Here is a 22,575-nt window from a genome sequence, read left to right on the forward strand (position 1 = left end):
GGTCACAAAACAATGCTTGTTTTAAGAGGTACACAAAGGTTTTGTCGAACATTTTTGTACTTGGTAAGTAAGACTTTAGTCTGTGAAAACCCTTATGTTCACTTTCCATAACTAAAAGCTATTCCGATTTATAGATATGTTTTCAAGAGTTGATACATTAAGAGCACAACCACAAGATGGTAAGTTCAATTTCTTCTTTTTTTGCAAACTAAAATGTATGCTAACTGCAGTATTTAAGAATTGGTTATGATGAAAAAAATTTCATAGCCAATTCTTATATATTAATCTTAAAACATATTTTTGTCTTTAAACATGAGATAAGTAGCTCTGAATTTAACTGAATAAGGGCGTGTCAATATTTTTTATCCATTGAGATATAACAGAATTATGTTAACCAATCAGATTACAATATCTCAAATTAATTTATATAAAATTTATTGGATTTGTAGATTGTTTTAGTGACCAATGTTACATGTAACCATTTTTAAAGAAAAGTTCAATGTTTATGTTAAATCAATGACTGACATATTGTTTGTGCAGTGCTTTATTTGATTCTATTTATACTCCAGAACCCTTATCGTACCCCAATAATATGTACAATTAAATAAAGAAGTCTCAATTTGCAATGCGTGAAGTGTTTTATGTTTTAACATGTATACCCGAAACACAACAAAGTGTCCATCTCTTGATCTGTTTCTTATACCAATAATGTTCCCTTTAAAGGTACTTTGAATTCTAAGAAATCTACTCTGCACCGACTATTTTATTAGCGGGGGGGATCTTTTTGAGAAAAAAAATAATGTTCTAAATTTTGGAGAAAAAAATATTTTATTCATCCCTTTAAATAAATGATGATCTAATAGTATTTCACAAAGCCAAGGCAGATTTTCAAATATATATATATATTTTTTTTTATTTCGGCTGCTGCCTAAACATAAATAATAATTAAAATTGCGATTGCACGAAAATAAAATTCCCTCACACCCTGTCTGAAGATAAAATGGTCGATACCCAATGATAGAAATAGATTAATTGATTTTAAAGATAGGATATTCAATGTGAGATTTACAAAAAAAAACTATTAATTATGGTTCAAACATTGCAGGCTGACGATTTAACAGAAAGTCAAGTAGCCGGTAAGTTTTGGGGTAACGGAATGTAAAGTTATATTGGATGCAACAATAGCGCAAATTGTATTTCATTGCCGAGGATTTGTTTCGTACATGTAGTGTATACGAATTGTTGTCAATCGACAACCATTAGCAATATATATCTGAATCTTTATCTTTATTTTCCATCGATTAATCGTGTTGCGTATATGATATAATAGCTCTTGCGTGTTGTCTATCGATTGGAATTATCTCCCTTTTGCCAAGACAAACATAGAGTTAAAATAGAGTGATCCGATTTACCGGTAAGAACCACGATAAGCACCAAGGGGTCTACAAGGGAACATTGAATGAATTTTGTCTTTATTTCGCATAATTTTGAATAAAACTTATCAGAAAAATCAATATCTGTGTGATTTAATCGTTTTCTTTATTGACGAAAGCTAACATAATTTTAAATGTGGTGACATTATATAGCACCACCAAAAAGAGCGATGCACCATATGCAAGCCTTTGAGCTTTTCTCAGCTCTTTTGTATCCAAATAGTTCGATGAAATATAAACATGACAAATTTATGAAAGTCCATAAAGTGATTTCAATTTTTCAAAAATGGTAAAATTATTTTTCCATGTCACAGCAAACACCACCGAAAACGGACAAAGCACCATAGTCTGTGAGTTAATAATAATTATTTAAAAAAATGATAGAATCAAGTTTTCTTTGTCGTGGTATCAATGTCAGCACCACCGTAAACGGGCAAAGCACCACAGCCTTTGTGACTCCATTTATGGCCCAGACGTCTCCGACCCTGGACTCAAATGGTCTATTTAACAACTGCACAGGCCATGCAACTCAGTCTAAGACCCCATGAGTTCATTATCTCAAAATGGTCAAATTCAGTTTTCCTTTCATAACAATATCTTCATTAGCACCATAAAAAAAACGGACAAAGCACCATAGCCTCTGGGACCCCCATAAATGGTCTAGACCTCTCCGACCCTGGACACAAATGGTATATTAGACCTCTGCACAGGCCATGCGACTCATTCTTAGACCCACTGAGTTCATTATTTGAAAATGATAAAATTCAGTTTTCTTGGTTACAACATCTATTTATTAGCACCACCAAAACCAGGCAATGCACCATTGGCACATGTCTAATGAACCCACTGGTCCATTTATATATCGATTGGACCATTCGCTTCATTCACAGGGACCATGGAGCTAAATCCATTTTTGGCGTTTCATATGCGTGAAATATACGAATATGTATTTACATGGTCCGCTGGGCTCAAGACCCTCATAAAATCCCTGGCACATCTTTAATGGACACACTGGCCCATTTTTGTATCGGTTGGACTATTCGTTTTGTTCACATGCCCCGTGGTGCTTAGTCGGTTTTTGGTGGTTCATATACGTGAAATACACGACTATGTACTTAGACCAATAGACTAACATTTTCCGCTGGGCTCTGGACCTTTATAAAATCATTGGCACATGTCCAATGGACCCAATGATTCATTTATATATCGATTGGACCATTCGGTTTGTTCACAGTCCCCATGGTGCTAAGTCCGTTTTATTTGGTTGTACATCGTAACTGGTGAGCTTCCCCTACCGGACCGGGTCCGGATTTTACTGGTGGTGCTTATCGTGGTAGTTGCCTCGTATCTGTATTACTATTATAAGTCGTCAAGAAATTAACAGAATAATTTTATGATGGAATGATAAACGAACAGCTAAATTAAAAGACAGGACAAACATCGAATTAACATTTTCGGGAAACGGTATATATAATTTCTTTTACTCCTTTTCAGAGTTTAGTGAAGCGTTCAAACTTTTTGACAAGGATGGAGATGGTACTATTACGACGAAGGAGCTTGGAACTGTCATGAGATCACTGGGTCATAATCCTACTGAAGCTGAGCTTACAGATATGATCAATGAAGTTGACGTTGACGGTATGTTAACCAAATATATGTCTAATACGTATACTTTTTTATCCAGTGGCGGGTCCAATGGGGGAAAGGGGTCCATGGGTAGAACTCCTCTTTCGGAAGCCCTGATATTCACGAGTAAAACTTAATTTGCACACGTTTAATACATAATTAGGGATAATTTGATGAATCTTAGAGTAAAATGCAATTATATAAACAAATAAATATACATGTGTCTCATTTGAATTCGAACAATGTAAACAACTTGAAACTACTGTACTCATAGAAAGAATAATCAAGGGAGCCAAGGTTATAGCGATAATCAAAAGAATGCAACCCAGGGACAAAAACCAGACATGAAAAACAGACATACACAACAAAGAACATACAGTAACTAAAATCATGCATAAAAAGTAACAAAAGCAAATGTGCAACTCTGACTCCACTAAAAACTAGGAGCATGGACCAGGTGCACCGGTAGGGTAAGCGTCCTCTGCTTTTCTAGAAACACCCGCCGAGTTGCTCATAAAAGTCAAGTCCGGGGTAGACAAACGAGGAAAGGAAAACTATGAACCGTTGAATAAATCGGTTTTCATGGTGCAGATGGACACACCATAACGATCCATCTGCACCAAAGTAGAAGAATTTTTATCAAACCTCATACTATTAACTAATCACACGTTGAACAATGACGTTTTTTTCCAATTTTGTCTTATCAAACCAAAAAATTAAAAATAAGAATTCAAATAAATGCATGTACATGTAACAACAATGACAACAAATAATATATTCTTAGCTCGATGTCGTAATTATTCATATTGCTATTTCCGTATGGGGGTCCCCACTTCAAATGAATCCGGGTGGAAAATTTTGAAATAAAACTACCATGTCACGGGGAGTTTCTGTCGTAAATTGAGGCTCAAATAGGGGGATACTTTTTTCAAACATCAATTTTCGGTAGTCACCCTTAGCTTTAAAATGCCTATAAACTACATATAATTATATGGGCTGCTGGCTTCCAAATTCGATATTTTCGGTCCTTTACTATTGTACATTGTTTTTCGTGAAAATACCTTTTTTATTATCCACCAATCGTAAATGTTCATATGTTTTCTCCTGGGCTTAATGTTGGGTAAAGAGTTGGCTGACTATTGCGCTATTGTAACTTCTCGTTTATCTTTTGATAGGAAATGGAACAATCGACTTCCCAGAATTCCTCACTATGATGGCGAAAAAAGTAAAAGACAGTGGTGATGAATCGGAAGAGCTTAAAGAGGCATTTCGGGTCTTTGATAAAGATGGGAACGGTTTTATTAGTGCTTCCGAATTGAGGCATGTGATGACAAATTTAGGAGAACGTTTGACAGATGAAGAAGTAGATGATATGATAAAAGAAGCTGATACTGATGGCGACGGCCAAGTTAACTACAAAGGTAAAGATCAATAAAGTTGTATTACATGTAGCATTATCTTCTATGATTACCTTTTCTCTGTCCCTCTTTTGGTTGTGAAGGAAGGGAAACTAGTGTCAGTTTCACAAAAAGTCCTAAGTGTAAAATTGATCGTAAGCAATGACGTCATAAACTAAAATAGCATTGTGACGTCATGAATTACGATCAATTTCACACTTTCGACTTTTTGTGAAACCGACGCCAGGACCGTAACCCTTGGCTAGCGACGATGTGTTTTCATCAGGTGACCTTAATTTTAATGGTCGATTGCTTCTCTTGTACACGTGATTCGAAGTGAAAAATATCAAAATTAAGTACACTCATTAACTATGTTAATATTCAGAAAAATGCCCGGGTTGCTGCATGGTAGATCAACACGAGGCTTTTTATTGTACAGTGTATGTACATCTACATACTTGATTGGACGTTGGTTATGTTAGTCCGAGTGTTTGCCGCTTACCGCGAGTATCGGTGGAAATTCATGATTTTTGTCAACGCAAAAATGGTATTGCATAAGTTCTTTCATTACAAACGATAATAGAAATAAATGAAAGCATTTTAATTTCTCGCCGGGTCCTTTACTTTTGAAATGAGCATTATAAGGCACATATGATAGAAACTGACGGCAATGTCAACCATTACTAAGGTAGCGTGAATCCTCATGGGATCATAAAAATGATCACGCATTCAAGTGGTTACCTTTCTTTGTATATTTTTCCTTATTTTCAGAATTCGTCCGTATGATGACAACGAAATAGACAGTACTTCACGATGCAAAGACACAAGCCATCTAGTCATGTTTCTATACGAGAAGTTCGATCAGGATTGTATAAATAATGTACATTTTTGTCAAGCATTCGATGTAAATTCGTGTTTTTTTGTATGTTTCTAGTCAACAATAAAATTATCTTGATATGATAGATTTGAATAAAATGGAATCATGGACTGGTGAATTCTGTTGTTATCTGCGTTTGTTTCGTGAATATACATTTGTATTTTGATGAAGTTTATTCTATTGAACCTTTGGGTTTTTTCATATATAGTTGGGCAGCAAAGTGGTGGAACTTTGGCTTAAAATCCGTTCGCGAACGAATTTGTCCAGTGGCATAGTGACGCTTACTACCTTCCGTCCGAAACATACTTATCAATTTGTTGCCCGCTTAGTCGATCAGACAGTTAACAACATACACTGAAGTACATTGACGTATACAATCCAAAAACACGTATGACTGACAGGTACGGTCTGAAACTCACAGCATGTACTTGCTTTCGCACTCCTTCTCATTTCCATCAGCGTCCATCTACTCCATGGCTATTTGTATTTTTGTAATCTTTAGTTCTGGGAAAAGTCACATTAAATTCTGTTATTCTAAAATGCGCCGTCTATTGATTTTTCACTTTCATATTGAAGACTTCTATGAAGCCCGTTGGTATACTGGGTAGTTTATATGCAACTTTTTTTTTTGGTTTTTGATCCTTCAGGATCAAAATACCTTATGTCACCGGTCCATCACTGGAACTTCCCTACTATTTCTGAACACAACACAAAAACATAGTCCAAATGTAATTCCTTTCGAACCATTCAATACCTCTTTCATAACAAGTAAATATGTTTCTTGCAATTTATCAGGTCAGTAATATTCTATTATTTATGCAAATAAAATTTAGATCTAGTCTTCATATCAACTCAAAATTTGAGGGACTCCTTTTGGCCTTGAAGATATTTAGTAATAAATTTACATTTAGGGAATTAATTTCTTGTAGTAATGTGTCTGGAAGGATAAAATGTGTTAAATATGTTCATTTTAACACATTAATAAGTCAAATTAGCCATCCTATCATTAATATTGTACCATTTATAAACATGAAGTGAAAAGCAGTGATTTTAACCAAGTAAATTTGGCGGGAAAATTCAAATTGATAAAAGTATATAGTTTTTGAAAATCTAGTATTAAGGAAATTATTTTCTTAAGCTGATTTTGGTTTTATATAAGTATATTGTTATATAGGATAAATATTATGTTAATATAGCTTTTGAACGTAAATGCACATTAACTTTTTGATAGATTTAAAATTGGGGAAAGAGGTAAAACGGAACAAAATATATAAATGTGCGTGAAGTTTGAGCAGCAGTATAGACTGACTTTCAGTTTATAGAAAAATGACAGTTCTTAATAGTATTTAAAATGCAATTTATGATCACAATTTTATTTACATTATATAATCTTTGAAATTTTGTTCATGCTACAATTTTCACAAAAATCAAAAAACCGGCAGTGCTATCAGCACTTTGATTATAAAAACGTGTATCTAACTTGTGGTACCAAGTTATAAAACCATCCTACTTGCAAAACCAAAGTAGTAACAACTTTCATGTATTTTTTTTAATGTTGAAGTAATCTTTCATCCATGAGAGACTCTTCGAAGTAGTTAATAACATTAAAAACTTCCTCAGTCTCCAATCTTAAACTTCAGGTCCTTTTTTTTTAAATTTTGCTTTGATTTTGGAAAGAATCTTTGATAAACCACACTTCCGTATCAAAGCAATGGGAATAACTTTGAACAGTTTTGCTCTGACACAATTGGGAACCATTGAAAGGAAAGGAGAATTGAAATTGGGGAATGGAAGTCGTCCACGATATTAAGTAATTCACAGACTGCATAATATCTTCGTATGGTTTAAATTAGTATCATTAAATAGCAAATTATACTATGTAAATAAGGAACACTCAGGGGCGGATTTAATTGTATTGTATTCATGTGAAGTAAAATGTACCAGTATAATTGTGAGGATCATCTTTATATGTGTGAAAAATATCTAGATAGTTGTGAGAAGCATTTACATGTTTTGCGAAATATCTAGATACTTCACAAAAGCATCTAGATGATTCTCACAACTGTCTACATACTTCTCAAAAGTATCTAGATACTTCTCACATGTATCTAGATACTTTGCAAAAATCATCTAAATGTTTCTCACAACTATCTAAATATTTCTCACACATATATAGATAATTCTCACAATTATATTGGTAAATGTACGTGTACTTCACATGAATACGATACAACTAAATTGTATCAGCGATGTATTTTTGTTGCTGTATACGTATATCTTAATTATACTACTTGTTTGTTTTTTTATTCCCCGGATGAATTGCCTGTCCATAAACGACAGGCTATTCATCCGGTTCCGGTCAAATAGCCACTGCTTAACAATTTTGCATTTACGTGAAAAAAAAAACTTATCCGACATCAAGTCCTAACCCAACCCCCTACCCCCAGGATAAAATATGGTCGGTGCCTAAGTATTCCGCCATTTTCAATATGCGTAAAATATTATAGAGTATCTGACTTAGCCCCCAAATGACAGGTTTGCGATCGTATTTTGTTGGCCTCAGCGTTCATGTAGCTCTCTAAAATCATTGTTTTACCACGATTCCACTACGATCTTCTACAGATAATGACGGTCTTGGAGACAGTTGTGAATCCCGGGGTTGGTGTTACTGGGTTGCTATTTTGCATCATTTGTATGTCAAGTCCGTTAGTGATCCATAGTGGAAAACTATGGTACAGGAAACAAATAAGTATGTCCTCAAAGCAGATATGATAACGCTATATGATCCTGCATTTTTCAATAAGTTCGTGGTGGCGATCATGGCATGTTAGATTAACGACATCATAGCCAAGTTACATCAGCTTATTTTTCAGAACAATGAAACAGTGAATTATATTGGCAGAGACGTCAATATTATTTCAATTTTTTATCCGTTTGATAAAATTTGATTAAATTTCTAGCAATGTCTAGATAGTTGTATTAAGTATTTTAATACATGTGGATAAGGCAAGCATGTAGATACTTGTCAGAAGTATCCAAGTGCTCGTAAAAAGTTTCTAGATAGTTTTGAGAAGCATCTTGAAGCCTTGAAAAGTACCTAGATAGTTGTGAGATGCACCTAGATACTTGTGAGAATCATCCAGATGCTTGTGCGAAGTATCTTGCATCTAGATACATGTGAGAAGTACCTAGATAGTTGTGAGAAATATCTAGATAGTTGTGAGAAGCATCTAGATGCTCCTGAGAAGTATCTAGATAGTTTCGAGAAGTATCTAGATGATTGTGAGATGTATTTTCCGAACGACCAAATATGTCAAGAACTGATGGAGAACAAATAGCCGAAAGGACCTCACCTAACCAGTAGTCAGAGCGAAAATGATCTAAGCACAGAGTTTTGTGTATAAGGGAGTTACTCATTTTAATATTTCATTATTTATGATATGTTTGTTTAAAATTACATCATTTAATTCAAAGTGTTTATCTAGATGTAATTATTACAATCTGAGTGATGTCAATAAAATTATAATACCTTTTGCACAGGACTTATCAAGACACTTTCATTTTTTCGACCATATTTTTCTGTTTGATTTTACAGCAAATATGAAATTTTACCTTTTTGGACCACTTTACTTAAGTCTTACACCTACCAATGTTTGTCAGAACATAACTGTTTAGGCAAAAGACCGCCTGAAATATTGCACAAAGCATTTCTAAACAGAATATAGACAACTCAGGGTACAACACTTCTAAACTAATGTAAAAATCAATAGCAGATAATTTTATTATAAAAAAAACAGAGCATTGCAACCCTCATTTGAGGTAGACATTGGCACACCCTTGACATGTCAACAAATCTGAATCTGAATACCCTACAAATGAGAACTGTAACTTTATTAAATAACACTAAAACAATATAGTTGAAAATGATAGCCCTTTCCGTATATCCGTTACATCCTTTATTCCGTGCATTATAAAGCTAGTACATCGTTGCTTCTAGGAGATAATTCGATTTTCTTTGTGGATATAAACCACTAAAATCCCTAAACATCTTTCGTAGCCAATCATTTGCACGTTAGGAGCGATGCTGACAATCAGCTGACTGTTCCCATACTTGGTTTAATTTTCGTTTTCGTGCTAACATACATGTATATACTCAATACTGTTAGACCTGGATTGCACTCATCTTGGCTATCCTTTGGGGTCTCTCACGGACGGCGTAAAGCATAAAAGCGTTTATACAGTCCCCGGGGCATAGTCAAACCCGTGAATGTGGGTAATTGTGTATTCGGGGAAATTAGTTCTCATAAAACCACGTTCATTCATTACGTTCATTAAAATTAATGCATTATAACGTGATTTAATGTCGATCGGTGACCTAGTGATTCAATTTGTAATATGCACGCTATATACAGTGTTGTATAACCTACAGCAGCATTTGCTGAATCTTTGACCCAGCAAAATATTTTTTGGGATAAAATCAACACTTTCAAGTGCATGTGAGACAGATATTGGTGCATCCCAGTCAATTGATGGGATATTTCCGAGGCCAAAAGAATAATGTTATGTTTTCGAGCACTATTCTAAAATTTTGTAGGGTCGGTAGATAGGGATTTTTATTTTCATTTGAAATTTTTTTATATGAAATAAGTCATCAAGATACAATGAAAACCAAATATGGAAAGACTAAACACGTAATAGACTTTTTGGGATTCGGCGCACGAGTATTGTTTTGACAGAGGTGGTATATACAAAAAAATATCTCAAGTGCCGAATTCCAAAAAGGGATTATCCATGACCAAGAGCACACTCATGGCATGTGTGTTTTCAATGATCTTTTTTTTTCTGAAAGACAATCGACGGCAGAATTTTTATTCTTCAAAATTTCAAATACAAACCTTTGAGTAGAGGTCTGAAGGAGGGTCAGTAGGATGACCGGAAACAGTTTTAGGCCTAAACGGATGGTCTATTTATTTACTCCAGTAGTGCTACAGATTGTCTGGCAAGCTTTTTTCTGACTTGGCTTGGGGTATCCCAACCTCTTACATCAATTGTCTATGTATATATTTACAAATAAAGATTCTAAAGAAAAGTTAATGACAGTTTTGTGAAGTACTGAATGTACATACGCGTTTTGTTGGTTCTGAAACCAAATGATACTGGCAGTGCCTCTTGATATATTTTATGCAACTGCAAAACAACGATACAGTTTTTGTCCAAAGAAACATTTTTCAGGCTACAAATGTATGTGACTATTTAGAATTAGATAAAATTGTTTGATACAAGATTTAGTTGAAATATTGATTTTGGAGTGTTAATTGTGATCCAGTACCGATGGATTTAACTTTAAAATCCTTTATATGCCGGTACTGTATTTTTGTTTCATAAGAATATCGAATGTTTTTCGTTGACGTGACTGCATGTGGGAAAAATTTCCATTATGCAGTTTTATTTTCCTTTGCAAGAGAACTATTTAACTAAGACTAATGTAAAACAAAGACATTATAGCTGTAAATTCTTAGCAAATCATACACTACTAATTTGGTCCTAAGGAAGAGTAATTGACAGGCTTTTTAGGAAATTGAAAATGGAGCATGTCCAAATTCCGACTTTGCCGAGCTTTCTGGGCGATGCAAAAAAAAAAACACATTCAACCTACCGGTGCACCTGGGTCATGCTCCCAGTTTTAAGTGGAGTTTCTCATTTACTTTTGTGTCATTTTAGTTACTTTATGTTCATTGTTGTGTTTGTCTGTTTTCCGCTAGAATTTTGGTTCCATTGATTACTCTTAATTCAACACAAAACGAATGTATGTTAAAATTTGCTCTTTGGGCAATAGCATTCTGCGTCCATACTTGCCGCTCGGGCAATACCATTCTGTGTCCACACTTGTACACTTAACATAAAATCATAACGTGAATCAGTAACATGCAGTGATGGAAAATGTCATGGTGTGTGTAACCCCTCCCCCTTTTGTATACAGCTCGTTTTTAGAGCGTAAGCAATACTTCTGAAGGCACAAGAATCCTAAATTTAACCTATACGCTGGATTTACTGTGTAAAGTTTCAAAATTTTAGGCTGGAGACGCTGTCATATTTTTAGAGTACGCTAAAATCAAAGGTCGGGGTACATCCCCATCATTCATATAAGTAAATAAGCATGTTAAAAACCTATCTGCTTAACTTAGTCATACCTTCTTGTCAATAAAAAGGCATAGGTATTGATTATCTGGATAAGATCAAAACAATGTATAACGAAGTATAAAAATATGACAAAAACACACAAAATATAAAAGCAAAATTTTGACCCCATACGCTACAAGACAAACCCATTCCTCCAAAAAATTGTTATTCAGACTAATACAGCCAATAACAAACCAACCCGTGTCTAGACAACATGACATGTAAAGACATAAGAATGTGTTTTTATTTAAGGATCTTAATTAGAATAACTTTCCGTTTACATAGAGTATATTCTCATGACTTCTTTGCATATCATTAGCATGAATCCAATACCTTCTTCTCAATAATTAAATGTATCAGGAATAATACACCTTTATACATCTGAAATAAATTTTGGTAATTGTGATAGAAGTTTACTCTATCATTTTAAAATTATAGTGCATCATAGCATAGCTTCAATAAATGTAAATAAACAGTGAATTAGAAAAAAAAAATCAATCCAAATGGAGCACATTTTTTCATTCTTTCTGGTTATCAAAAAATAAGCAATACCTGATCATTTAGTTCTTCCCCGGTCTTTCAAGTAAAAAATGTCTGAAACATAGATACTGGAATATATTTCGCATTGTCCAAATACTTCCAGAAAGTTCAAATTGGGAATCCTGAATAACCCTATGTTATATCTATATGTATGTTCCTATAGGGGACCATGGGTAACCCAATGTTATATCTCTATGTATGTTCCTATAGGGGACCATGGGTAAACCAATGTTATATTTATATGTATGTTCCTACAGAGGACCATGGGTAACCCAATGTTATATTTATACGTATGTTCCTATAGGGGACCATGGGTAACCCAATGTTATATTTATATGTATGTTCCTATAGGGGACCATGGATAACCTAGTGTTATATCTATATGTATGTTCCTGCAGAGGACCATGGGTAACCCCGGATTATATCTATATGTATGTTCCTACAGAGGACCATGGGTAACCCAATATTATATCTATACGTATGTTTATACAGGGGACCATGGGTAACCCAATGTTATATTTATGTGTATGTTCCTATAGGGGATCATGGGTAACCCAGTGTTATATCTATATGTATGTTCCTGTAGGGGACAATGGGTAACCCAGTGTTATTTCTGTATTTATGTTCTTAAAGAGGACCATGAGCAAACCAATTTTATATCTGTATGCATTTTGCAATAGAGGACCAAGGGTAACCCAATGTTAAATATATATGTATCTTCCTATAAGGGACCATTGGTAACCCAATGTTATATCTATATGTTTGTTTTTCTTATAGAATACCACATGTAACCCAATGTTACATCTTATGTATGTTCCTATAGAGGACTATTTGTAACCAATATTATATCTATTTGTATGTTCCTATGGCCATGGGTAACCCAATTTTATATCTGTATGTTTGTTCCTATGGAGGACCATTGGTAACCCAATATTATATCTATATGTTTGCTCCTACAGTGGGTAATCCAATGTTATATCTATTCTATATGAATATGTATATGCTCCTACAGATAGAATAAATACTGTCCTTTATAAGCAGTTTACAGCTATATCATCTACTGAGATGCTCTTAAGAATTAAAGTTTCTCACTTTTATATAAAAAAAGGATTCACTTAATAATTATATCTATCGGGCTTTAATCTAATATTTTACATTAATTCAGAAGTAAAGTATTGTAAATCCTTTATTTATATATATGTGTTAGGGTGCGTGCGTGTGTGTAATTATTTAGTGATAACTTTTCGGCAATAAAAAAACTCCTTTTATTTTCTATGCAACAAACCCACGTTTTTTGTAAAGTGGAAGTAGATATAAATAACCTCCAATATGTGTAAATTAGTACGCAATCATCTGGCACTATTTAAGGGGGGATCTCTGGTCATCGTTGAGCGACAGAAATATCCTCGTGCGACTAAAAACCGGAAATTGTAAAGAGTAAAATTCGGAATCGGACGACGGGATTGACCGTCAATCTGAACATTTTTTACTGAACCCAAAATTACCCATTGAGCATTTTCATATTTTTTACCGAATAACTAAAATGGGTATTTAACATACAAAATGGATTTGTTATACACATATTTTTCGAATACATGTAAAAGAAAAAAAAGCAGCACACAACTTTAAAATCTCTTTATTTAGTAATATAGATTTAAATAACACAACATATTCAAACATAGTCTATATAAAATATGGTTTCATATAATAACTAAATATTTATTCAAAAGATTGTTTGACAATTTTGTGTGTTAATACTACTCGCAATTTTACCCCCATCTTGGGTATTTAATTTTGCCGCAATGCGACAAATTGCCAAGGACCATATCGTTGTTGACAAGTCGTTAAGGTTTAAATAGTTGTTTATGTATCAATAAATCCTGATCTTTTGTTGTCACGCATACCAGATCTCATAACATCACACCTGCTTTTATTTTTATTTTCTGTGATAACAAAAATAAAATTCTATCTTTATCACCGTTTTATTAAAAAAAAACAAACAAACAAACAAATCATTCAAGCCAAACCCGAAAAAAAATTAAAACTTTCACTCAAGGACCTTTTATTTTTTTCGCCACTTTTCCCTTGTAGTAAATGAAGAAATTGTTTCTTTTTTATATAATGTAATACTTTATACAGAGAAGTTTGTTTAAACCGAACCTCGAAAAATCCGAAACAAACTGTCTAAACAAGACTCAGATCTTTCTGAAAATAAATTATTTTGATCCTTTTAAAATCACCTTGAACCTAACGTTATGCTTTTACATATATATATATGAATAATTTTAGATGCATGTGGCACAAGATGTTTAAATGGTTTACATAATGAAAATGAATATTTTGATACGAGTATCACCTATCAATATTAAATGTCGTCCCATTAGCTTCTATGCATGAAATGATTACATTCAAAATCAAATCATGCTTGAATGGTTAAATTCAAGTATACAATTAAAGAACTTATGTAAATATATGGTGAAAACTACAGACGAATGAAATCTCCACATTACAGGATTTAAACATCTTGGAAGACAAGCATGGTAAGATTTTGTTTTAACTACATAGTTTTGTAGGGTTGGTTCCATAAATTAATCCAATGAATGGTACCTTCACATTAGATATGGAAGCCATTCGAAAAAGACGATAACTAACAGATGAGAGGTTCTTTTTAATACAAAAGTTTGTATGGTCGTAATCATGAACTCGTGAATCGTTATCATGTATCCATTTGCACCATGGAAACCGATTTAATCATCGTGTCATAGTTTTCTTTTTTTTCTTTCCTATTTCCGGACGTGATGTGTTTATATGCAATTCAGTGGGTGCTTCTAGAAAAGCAGATGACGAGCTTACCTTACCGGTGCACTTTGTCAATGCACCTCAATGTTTAAGCGGAGCCCGGGTTGGTCATTTACTTCTATTTCTTTGTACATATTATTTTGGTTATTTCATTTTCTTTTGTTCTGTCTACTTTTCTTGTCTGGTAATCGTTATCCTTTTATTATATTCTTTCAATTACTGAATCATGGTTCCCTTGATTTCCCTTTCTAATGGACACACCGTAGTTCTAATATACATCTGTACCACACATCAATCGGGAGTTGACGATAATAAGTCATAATAATCTATGGCATGATGATACACTGTAGTATGGAGCACAACAGCAACAAAAATAATTAACATTTAATTTGTAATTTTATGAAAAAAGTCTTTTTAAGTCGCTAATATTGTTAGCGACGTCTTGCACTTTTATTTTCAGTACTTTACGTTCGCATATTATATGCATAATTATAATTTCTACTCCACATTAAGCTGCTGATCGGTGCCGTGTTCACCGTCATAGCTTGGTATTTCTAGTTCCATACGATATCATGATTTACCTCTTAAATATCATACACATGTGTTCTATGTGTGTGTGTGTGTCAGTTTCCGATTCAGACACAGGGGCTCGTTACAATTGACTGTATAGGTCATATACATTATCAGGGTCCCGAATTCTATATATAGCAATTGCCAGTTGTTAAATATGGTTCCTGGTAACTAATTGTTTTGATTGAAAACATTCGGGTCGTCACGGTTACGGAAGAGTTATCATATCAAGGGAACCAAGATTCTAGCGGAAGTTACCCGATTTTAGAGCATATCGTATTTGTGCCGTTTCGCGTCTTGAAAGAAAGCTAAACTCATTGGCATAGAATATTAAACGATTAGCGACTTAGAAGACTTCAGTCTTTGATATTTAAGAGACTGACTTTTTAGCAAGATAAACCAACATCATATGATACTCTTCAACGTCTATTGTCTTTCTAAGTACTAAAGTACTGCTTATTCGGTAATCGACTCAAAGCAAACAAATTACAAATACTTTTCTGTCCAGCATTCCGTGCTCGTATAGAATAGTTATTTAACTCCATGCAAATAAGGATTATAAGTGCTGACTTTTATTAGCTGTGTGTGTGTGTGTGTGTGTGTGTGTGTGAAATACAAACAAAAGGGAAAATCTTTATTTTTTACTGCACAGAAGTAAGTCAGTAAAGAAAAAAAAAGTTCTTGATTCAACACAAAAACATGGAAAGTCAGTTTATTTAAGATATTTTATCATAGTTGACCGATATTTGATTCCTTGTTTCGGTCGCACGATTACATAAACCAAGCTAAATTTTCTTTTCACCATGTAAGAATACTGCTATAATATTGTTTTTCAGTTAAACGAGGCTTCACATTGGTAAACTCAAATTTCATGATATACATTTTGTATGATTCGATTTTTTAGAAAGGTCATTTTACATGTAGTATCACTGCCATATTGGAACTCAATTACACAGTTCATTTTATATTGTAACCGGGAACCGATTGGTCCTTTGTTTAAAGCAATTATGAGCAATTAGCGGTGTGACATTGCTCGCCGTGCAAGCTTCATATTTTCAGTTTGTTGACGGTAATTTGGGTCAAAGTCCCATCAAACGTAGTGTATTTTTACTTAATCTTTATTTTTCAAAGTTCTTGTGTTAAAAACATTAAATGCTTTGATTTTTTGTCGTGCCGTCGCTTATTGCGCTTTATACATGTAGGAGTTTGTATCTCACTTTGAATGGGTTTCGGTAGGAATTCTAAGAGAATGTTGTTGCATGGAAATCAAAATATTTTGATTTTAATTGTCTGTGATAAAAAAGGAACAATATGAATGAAGTAAACCATGTAAATGATGTTGCTTATGTTCTGAATACTTTTTTATTTACAGACGAGATCAGTTCTAACCTCTCACAAAACTTTTAGTAAAACAGTTCTGTTACAGATTTAGAGCAGTTCTCGGGCAGTTCTAGAGCTAGCTCTTCTGACAGTTCTAGCAGGGACAGCTCTTCTGGCAGTTCTAGCAGGGCTAGCTCTTCTAGTAGAACTGTTGTCGTAAAACTGGTTCTACTATTAGAACTGTTGTCGTAGAGCCGGCTCTGCTAGAACTGTCAGAAGAGCTGACTCTAGTAGCAAAACTGTTCTCATAGAGTCTGTTCTACTAGCAGAACTGTTTTAAAAGCTGGCTCCAGAACTGTGCTATGTCACTTTTAGAAATGCCATAGAGCCGGCTATTCTGACAGTTCCCATGAGAAGTTAGAACTGATCTCATCTGTATGTACGAATACGGCAAATAAGCTTAATTTTCCATTCGTGCAGTCACTGAGATTTATTTGAGCAAAGTTCAAAATACGATGTCCAAGTTTTGCTCAAATGTGTTCTTGTTTTTTATTGCTGAGTTAATTGTTACACTCCGATGATTATTGGAGACTTTGACTCGTGTTTCCAGCCTACAATTTACCATACCTGCACACAAATTAAAAGTCCATTTTGAATTTTTAAGTCGAGAATGAAATAAGAATAAATTCGTATTATACTTTCAGGCTGACACCTTAACAGAAGAACAAATTGCCGGTATGTACTCATGCATGTTCATTGATACAATGAAATAAAAAATATATATGTACTTAAGTGTCAGTCCCTGTAAGAATCAGACTGTAGGTGAAACATGGTAAACCATAATAGTGTAATTTGACTATTTGCACCATGAGAATCAAGAAAAACAGACAAGACTTTCCGTATCATGCTGAACCATTGAACTCCAATTTCATTGAAATGCACTGAAAATGAACGTTTCAAGGGCAGATAATTCTGTCAAAAAAATCATTGTTTAAGATTCTATTTCTGAGCAAATCAAGTGATGCAGAGATCAAATAATGGTCTTTTCAAATAGAGAAAGTATCATTGAGTGATATTTTATTGTCAGATCGGTGGGTTTTGACATGCATGTAAAAGATTCTTCCCATTTTACCTGATTCTTACAAATACTTACACTTAAACTACAGCTTGAGAATAAAGATGCATAACAAATTTAAATAACTTGGTGTAAAGTTATTCAGTAACTCATTAGAAAATGTCATTTTAATGTGTTAATTTCCTCACGCACGGAGCATTTGATATTCTGGGGGATGTGAGAATCAATTTCCTCACGCACGGATATTCTGGGGGATGTGAGAATCAATTAGTCTTTTAAAGGCTGAGACAAACTAAGAAAGCTTCCTGTTAAAACGACAAAGTTATAAAAAAGAGTTGTATTCAAACCTAAGGTTTCTGTTGTTTTCATTTCTAAAGACTAATGTTCCGGCGATTGTTTTATCGGCCACATTAATACGTCTCTATCGGATAAATTCAGATAGTTTCGGTTTTGAGAGCTTCTTAAATACAATTAAATTTTGAATTAAGATCTTTCCATATATTTGGTTCTAATGGTGCTGTTTACTCCTTGAAACACGTGTACAGCATATCGAAATTTGCAATATATATGATTAAGCTTCAAAACAAATTATCGGAGCATAGTTATCTTAACCTTGGTGTACCCTGCACTCATACAAATGGTAGTAGCATAACCAGGTGCACTGATCTTATTTGCGCCAAATTAGAATCACCAGGTGTACTGATCGTAACTTCTAATCGATCGTTCATAAACGATAGACAACTGCTATTTATTGGATAATATTGCATATTACAGAATTTAAGGAGGCATTTAGTCTCTTCGACAAAGACGGAGATGGTACTATTACAACTAAGGAACTCGGGACTGTAATGAGGTCACTAGGTCAGAACCCAACCGAGGCTGAACTCCAGGATATGATCAATGAGGTTGATGCAGATGGTATGTAAATTATACAAAACCTACTTTGACCCACCGTTTACAATGGGAATGCCTGTACTAGTTAAGTTTGGGACCATTTCGGTTTATTTCCAACTTTCTGGTTTTGATATTGCCATTTTTATTACATACTCTTCTTTTGACTTTTGCCTAGAATTTATCAATTCGGTATAATTTTAATTTTTTGAATCAGCGGGGATGGAATTCCATTAAAGCTTTCTTAATGAAAGAATAGAATGTTTGTTCTGTCTGAAAGTCAATCAGAGAGTGATTCGTCAACAATTTGATAACGTAGCTTTCGTACATTTGATTCTGTAATTCATCTCTTCATAGCTATATGACACTGAGACATCTTTCCTTTTCAACTTGTTTTTGTTATAATCGTCTACTAAACTAACCATTCATGGACAATTTCACTTGTAAAAATATCGTCTGTAAGGTATTTTGAAAGGTTTCTAAACTAATTATGTTTAGTTTAGTATTTCCTATTATTTTCACTTGTGTATTGTTCGTATCTTCTGTAATGTTGTCTATTTTGACCGAGGTGCCAATCGTGTTGATTTATACGGAAAATAATGAACCTTAATGGAAGTAGGATCGAGTATTAGCGAGCCATAAAACCCGGTATAACCCACCTTCCCTATCGAAAATGCTTTTACCAAGTAAGGACCAATGCAGTGGTTTCCAACAGGTTTTTCCCTGATGTTCCCATTTGTTATACGAACCCTCCTTTTGTCTGTTACGTAGATTTGATGTTTGTATGGTAATTTTGTTTAGTTTATGTAAAATTTATTATTGAATAGCCCATCTTAGCATGATTCTTTGCTGACTAATTTAATCGCTCGAAAGCTTCAGCTTTAAGTGTCTTATTTGTGAAATATAGCTCCACCGCTGTGGATTTTGATAGTAGTACGTAGATATCGTAATAAAATAAATTATGTTATTACCTTTCAAACAGTTATTGAGAAAACATTCCTTTTTGCCTTATTTATACATGTATTACATAAAATGTAGTAATGTTTGTTTCTGCTTTATGTTTATAAACGTCATAGTTTCAGTGATTATTTTGTAAACTGTTGCCATTGGCTGAATTAATTAATTAATCGGCATTTATTATCATAGGTAATGGAACGATAGATTTCCCAGAGTTCCTGACCATGATGGCAAAAAAGATGAAAGACACAGATTCCGAGGAAGAACTCCGGGAAGCCTTCAGAGTTTTCGATAAAGATGGCAATGGTTTTATCAGTGCTGCTGAACTTCGTCACGTGATGACAAATCTTGGGGAGAAATTAACAGACGAGGAGGTTGATGAAATGGTCAAAGAGGCAGACACAGACGGTGACGGTCAGGTTAATTATGAAGGTATATCACTGAAACATTTTTTATTTTATTTTGCTGTTTCCTTTATACAATGTATTAACAGATGTATGCAAACTCTGTATCGACAACATTATCATTTTGAAAATATTAAAATAATTTGTATAACTGTTTTTCAATTTACCAATAGTAACTCGTGTCCCTAAGAACAGAAAGTGAGTTGAGAAACACATATTTATCATGAAAGAAAATAAAAGAATGAAAATATGTAGAATGGGTATTTAAGGCTAATATTGGCCTTAAATGAAACAAAAATTAATCAGCTAGACTTAATCTTAAGCGTGTCAATTGTGAATTGTTTGATCTGAATCCATAACAGCCGAGAAAATGCAAGGACCAGAAACGGACTGAAAAACTATTTCCACGCAGGATATTGATATATTCAGAAATATAGCTTTTGTAAACAGAATTTTAACGAAGGTCGTACCGCCAGGCTAAATTTGATACATGTAAAATTGTTTAAACATGCAATTTATCTTAATTATAAATAATCAATGTTTGTATATTTTCTCTGTTACTATTTATAGTTTATGAGAATGAAGTAAAGTAAAATTACCAAATTTCAGATATTCTGTTAAATTTTGTACATTTCGGTCTCTTTCTGGTCATATTTTCTGGCAAAGAAATGGTATCCACACCTATGAAACAACTTCATATTATTATTACACAGTTTATCATTGACGAAGTAAGAAAGGTTGTTTAGGTTTTTTTTTTTTTTTTTTTTTTTTTTGATATGGCCATACTCTGATTTTCTTTGCGTTAATATGTCATAGAACACAACGAATTTTGGAATTCTGAGCAGTTTTATGTTAACTGACATTTGATTTGTGGCACAACTTTGAAATCTTTGAAATGAACTGAAGCCACACAACATGTAATTATTTCCTCATTTTATTTATTAATTTCCAAAATGTTTTATGTTCATAGACTTATCTTCCTACACCTTTGATCTGATTTTTTCCTGTTAAGATATATTGGTCTTATTTTACATTAGGGAGCTTCATTATTATCTTTCTAGAATTCTGTGCAATGATGATGGCTAAGTAAAGAGGAGAAAGAGGAGTCCAGTGGATGTTAAGACTTACGTATGCATGCATATGTCGTAGTACCTCAAAGTATTAACTATTCATATAAAGAATAAAATCACAACTGTTTGTGACAATGTTTTTTCTTAAGTAGCATTCAGTATATAAATCATGCAAAATGTGATTCATGGTTGGAAAGTTTACAAATTTTTATTTTTTCATATTTTGTTAGAAAAAAGTTTGTAAACTTAAAGTAACATGTGGCTTTTCGTATAACCTTTGTTCGTGGGAGATGAAAATTATATATGTGCTGTATAAGAGAAATAACTCTGTAAATGACACTGAAATACGATAAGAGATAATCCACATGGAAAATCCAACAGTTTCTATTATATTTTTGTGTCATTTACAGAGTTATCTCCCTTAATTTTAATTCCCAATACTGATCATGGTATTTGCTGACACAATGAGGCGTTACTATAAAAATAGTTTTGGAGAGCTCCTTAACACTAGTCCATTTTAAGCATGATAATCCCAATAGCATTTTAATTCCAAATAATGCCATGCTCCTGTCACAGACAAGCAATGAATATGTCTACACTGTTTTATACTCTTATTGGATAAGTGGTTCATTCGCGAAAACCCCAAATTCTTTCTTTATATATTATATACTCTACTAAAACCATACATTTAAGAAAAATATTCCTTATGTAGGACGATAAGTTGCAACCAAGTTGCCATATAGACGACTAATAAAAAGTGAAACATAAACCATATTTGAAAGATAAAAACGGAACCCAAAACAAAAAATAAATAAATAAAACGTGACAAAAGAGTAGAGGGTTGTCCTTATTACGACCTTTGACAGGGGTGAATAGCACTAGTGGAGAGGAGAAACACATCTGTCAATCCAGACGGGCGAACAAGTCATCAAGGGAACCAAGATTCGAGAGGTAATCAAAGGAATTTGTTCCGAGGTGTAGACTAAACAGGGAAAATAGACACACACAACAAATACCATGAAACTGGGAGTATGGACCAGGTGTACCGGCAGGGTAAGCGTCTTCTGCTTTTCTAGAAGCACTCGACGAGATGCTCATTAAATGTCACGTCCGGGGTAGACGAAAGTGGAAAGGTCACGGTTAACAAATCAGTTCTCATGGTGCAGATGAATATACCATAACGATCCATGAGTTCATGATGACGATCATAACACTGGTGTGATGATAAACTTTAATCTAGTAATGAATTTAGACGTAAGGAAATTCAATGTAACAACGTTGTAAGAAAGATGGTTAATGAATTTTAATTCCCAGAAAATTAAGGCTTTGATCATTGCTAAACACTACCTTACGGAAGACTTTGGTAAATTATTTCAAAGTCATCCCATTGAATTCGTTTCGTCTCATCAACGTTTAGGTATTACGTTTAATCCGAA

At 33.8% G+C, this 22,575-nt stretch overlaps 2 protein-coding genes across 2 annotated transcripts; both read left to right on the forward strand.

Moving 5' to 3' along the window:
- Positions 1-83: 83 nt before the first annotated feature.
- Positions 84-5,451, forward strand: LOC148626081 (neo-calmodulin-like). The gene is made up of 5 exons (XM_088569709.1): positions 84-179; positions 1,106-1,136; positions 2,928-3,071; positions 4,235-4,480; positions 5,228-5,451. Exons 1-5 carry the CDS (start codon positions 177-179, stop codon positions 5,254-5,256), a joined length of 453 nt encoding a protein of 150 aa, XP_088425835.1. The 5' UTR covers positions 84-176; the 3' UTR covers positions 5,257-5,451.
- Positions 5,452-14,453: 9,002 nt separating this feature from the next.
- LOC148626082 (calmodulin-alpha-like) lies at positions 14,454-21,266 on the forward strand. The gene is made up of 5 exons (XM_088569710.1): positions 14,454-14,593; positions 17,447-17,477; positions 18,592-18,735; positions 19,855-20,097; positions 21,131-21,266. The coding sequence occupies exons 1-5, from the start codon at positions 14,591-14,593 to the stop codon at positions 21,157-21,159; spliced, it is 450 nt and encodes a 149-aa protein (XP_088425836.1). The 5' UTR covers positions 14,454-14,590; the 3' UTR covers positions 21,160-21,266.
- The last annotated feature ends 1,309 nt before the right edge of the window (positions 21,267-22,575 follow it).

This window comes from Perna viridis, chromosome 2 (genome assembly GCF_037379345.1).
Source record: "Perna viridis isolate PV_CMFRI_1.1 ecotype Kerala chromosome 2, ASM3737934v1, whole genome shotgun sequence".
In the NCBI taxonomy this organism is placed as follows: Eukaryota; Metazoa; Mollusca; class Bivalvia; order Mytilida; family Mytilidae; genus Perna; species Perna viridis.